Genomic DNA, 3,580 nt, shown 5'->3' on the forward strand with positions numbered 1-3,580 from the left:
GTTGATCAATGTGATTTTTATATGGATGCTCGCATGTTCCACTGGATATTTATTTCTGAAAGTCAGGACGGTGAGGACGTCACACATGTCAAAGCCGAAGTGTCGGTGGCATAAGGCATGGTGTGAATAATCTGGTGGGCTTGAGCTAGGTCGGCGAGGACGCCACACGTGTTGAATCTGAAAGTGTCGATGGTATAAAGCATTGTGTGGACATTCCAGAATGCTCACTACAAGAGAAAGTTCTTACAAATGCATGGTTTCTTGTTGGGATGGTTATAGCCTTTCTAAGATTGTGCTTTCAGATATATTTTTGTGTTCCCATCTGAAATCATGGAGTTCCTCGTTTACTGGTGTTCTATATTGTGCTTGCTGAGTATTTTTGTACTCACTCTTGCATACATATGGATTTCTGGTACTAAAGGACACTGGTAGAAAACAGGGCTTTGGTCACAGCCCAATATACACATTAGTCCCGGTTGCACTACGAACCGGGACTAATGTGAGCATTAGTCCCGGTTCGAGCGGCTAAAGGCATTAGTCCCGGTTCAAATGAGACCTTTAGTCCCGGTTTGAGACACGAACCGGGACTAAAGGGCATCACACCCTTTAGTCCCGGTTCGTGTCTCATACTGGGACTAAAGGGGTTCGTGTCTCAAACTCTACCCCCCCCCCCTTATCCCCATTTCAGATTTGAAAAAACAACAGAAAATGATAAAAACTTCAAAAAATAAAATCCTTTGAGATGTAGTTATATTAGTACATCTACTAGTTAGGAAAATTTAAAAACTTAAATTTGTACATGTTTTGCAAAAATGTGTTATGAAAAAGTAAAAGGGCTATAACTTTTGCATACGATGTCGGAAAAAAATGTATAATATATCAAAATGTTCAACACGAAAATCCGAATCCTGTAAAGCATATGGTTCAACAAGTATCTTGGTATGGGTTACAAGTGGATGTGAAAACTTCTTTTACACAGTACCAACATTTTATTCATACTTCTTCAAAAAGAAAACACACACTACAAAACCGACGGAAGACCACAATTGGTAGCATGTTATACGGTTACTATAGGATACGCTGTTACACAAACAAAATGTACGCATGCTCCACAGCTCCCCGTCACAAGTAGCGAGTCAGAGCTGCAAATCCATGTACATATAGATTATTACACTTCGATATGTCACCTGTGTGACCACACAAGAGAATTTAATGCATGTATCACATTCATATGCAGGTGATACTGATAGTACATATAGTAATCTATGGAGCTTAATTAGGGCAGCGGAAGTCTTTCGGCACTCTCTTGCCGCACTGGTTGACGAGCACCTCGATGGCGATGGGCAGCATGAGGTTGATGTTGAGGGCCTTGACCTTGATGGTGGTGCAAAGGCAGAGAGCAGCGTCGAGGTCGGCAACGCCGGACAGCAGCGGGCAGCATGTATTCCTGGCGCTACTGCCGATCACCGCGTGCAACAGCCCATTGAGCACGCCCACGCACGCAAGTAGCTTCAGTGTGTCCACGGGGCACTTGCCGGTCGATGTAGCCGGCGCTGGGGCCGGGGCTGGGGGTGGCGTCGGAGTCACAGGGGTGGGTGCTGGCGGCATCACGAGGGTCGGTGTTGGGGCCACCGGGATTGGTGTTGGAGAGACAGGGGTTGGTGCTGGCATCGGAGTCACAAGGGTTGGTGATGGCGGTATCATAGGAGTCGGTGTTGGGGCCACCGGAGTTGGCGTTGGAGAAACGGGGGTCGGTGCTGGCATCGGAGTCACCGATGTTGGTGTTGGCGGCATCACAAGGGCTGGTGTTGGGGTCACCAGGGTTGGCGACGGAGAGACAGGGGTGGGTGCTGGCGTCGGAACCACACGGGTCGGTGTTGGCGCCACCGGACTTGGCGTTGGAGAGATAGGGGTCGATGCCGGTGTCGGTGTTGGCGGCATCACAGGGATAGGTCTTGGGGCCACCGGGTTTGGCGTTGGAGATACAGGGGTCGGTGCCGGCGTTGGTGCCATAGGCATCTGTGTCGGCAGCATCACGGTTGTAGGTGTTGGGGCCACCTGTGTTGGTGTTGGAGAGAGAGGAGCTGGTACCAGCATTGGAGTTATAGGGGTTGGTATTGGAGGCATCATAGGGGTCGGTGCCGATGTTGGAGTTACAGAGGCCGGTATGGGCGTGGGTGCCGGAGTGTTTGTAGGTGGAGGGATGAAGACAGTCGGGGTCGGTGCCGGCGTCGGAGTCACCGGGGTGAGTGTGGGTGTGGTTGAGGGCATGGGAGTTTGTGAAGGTGGAGGGCAGGGTATGGACGATGGTGAGGACTTGTGCTTACACGGTGCAGGCTGGGAAGGCTTTGTGGGCGGGCATGATCGGCATGGCGCGGACTGCGCGAGATGCCCGGCTAAGGAGAGCAGGGCCACCAGCAAGAACGCCGCAATGCGGCCATGGTCTTGGAGCTTAAGGTCTCGGTGTTGGTATAGCTTTCCTGCTCTTGACTATTAGAATGCCTCGGTATGGGCATGCTTATATAGGCGTGCCGTGTACTGTCTTTTATTTTTCGATTGAAATGGTGTACTTTCTTGGTCGACATGACCAAGCGTGGAGCCCTCTTCCCCCGTGACGCTCTTTCCAGGATTGCTGGACCTATCCCACTTGCACACGTCTGGATGAAATTAACACACCTCATCGTCCACGCTCAGGGACCAACGCTCCACTAGTCTATCTATCTTCTATTCTATACCTAATATCTATAACTACTACTCCCTCCGTTTCAAAATAAATGTCTCAACTTTGTACTAACTTTAGTGCAAAATTATACTAATGTTGAAACAGTTGTTTTGAGAAGGAGGGAGTAATAAAGTAATAATCTTCTTCCTCTCTGGCTTGTCATGATTATCTTCTTCCTCTCTGTCTCTCTCTCATGGTCGACGATGGGGCTCGCCGGGGTGAGGTGCCTGCGACTCCGACCTGCTCCTACCTCTCTTCACTTTCTGTCTCTAAATCTCCCCCTCTCCCCTTCTCTCTTCCTCGCAATCTTCCTCTATTCTTAACTATAGGGTTAATTCGGGAGGGAGCGTCCTGTCACATCCCTAGTTCTGACAATGCCTAGTGCATGCATTAGAGTGTGGCACCATGTTTAAATTTCATTTAAATTTGAAATGGGGATTGTTGAAACCCTAGCACCAAATGAAATTTAACTAGGTTCAATAAAAATATTTTCAATAACCCAGAATGCCCTTTGGAAATGTTCATAATTTCTGTTAAAGGTGAAAACCTCTTCCAAAAATGATGAACATATTTATAGGCTATTCCTGGATTTTTGAATTAAATTATATAGTGTTTGCATTTGGGCATTTAATTGCTAATAATATTTTAAATGCTCAAATAATCACAAACTGAAATGTTTACTGTTGGAAATATTCCAAACAGTTGCCACAGTCAGTTGCATGATTTTTGGAAATGCTCTGGCATTTTTAATAAATCCAAACACAATTACAGAAAATAGAAAACAGTAACTAAAATAGAAATAAAAGAAAAGAACAGAGACTACCTGGCCTCACCCGTGCAGCCCACCAGCCGACCCAG

The 3,580-nt window shown here is 47.4% G+C and overlaps 1 protein-coding gene across 1 annotated transcript in view; it reads right to left on the minus strand.

The window, feature by feature from the left end:
- Positions 1 to 1,154: 1,154 nt before the first annotated feature.
- The window catches only part of LOC119348153 (36.4 kDa proline-rich protein-like), an 11,078-nt gene continuing 8,652 nt past the window's right edge, over positions 1,155 to 3,580 (minus strand). The window contains exon 2 of the mRNA XM_037616482.1: positions 1,155 to 1,847. Coding sequence (XP_037472379.1) covers positions 1,273 to 1,847 — 575 coding nt within the window. The 3' untranslated portion in view covers positions 1,155 to 1,272. The remainder of the gene's footprint in view (positions 1,848 to 3,580) is intronic.

This window comes from Triticum dicoccoides, unplaced genomic scaffold (assembly GCF_002162155.2).
Source record: "Triticum dicoccoides isolate Atlit2015 ecotype Zavitan unplaced genomic scaffold, WEW_v2.0 scaffold8705, whole genome shotgun sequence".
In the NCBI taxonomy this organism is placed as follows: domain Eukaryota; kingdom Viridiplantae; phylum Streptophyta; class Magnoliopsida; order Poales; family Poaceae; genus Triticum; species Triticum dicoccoides.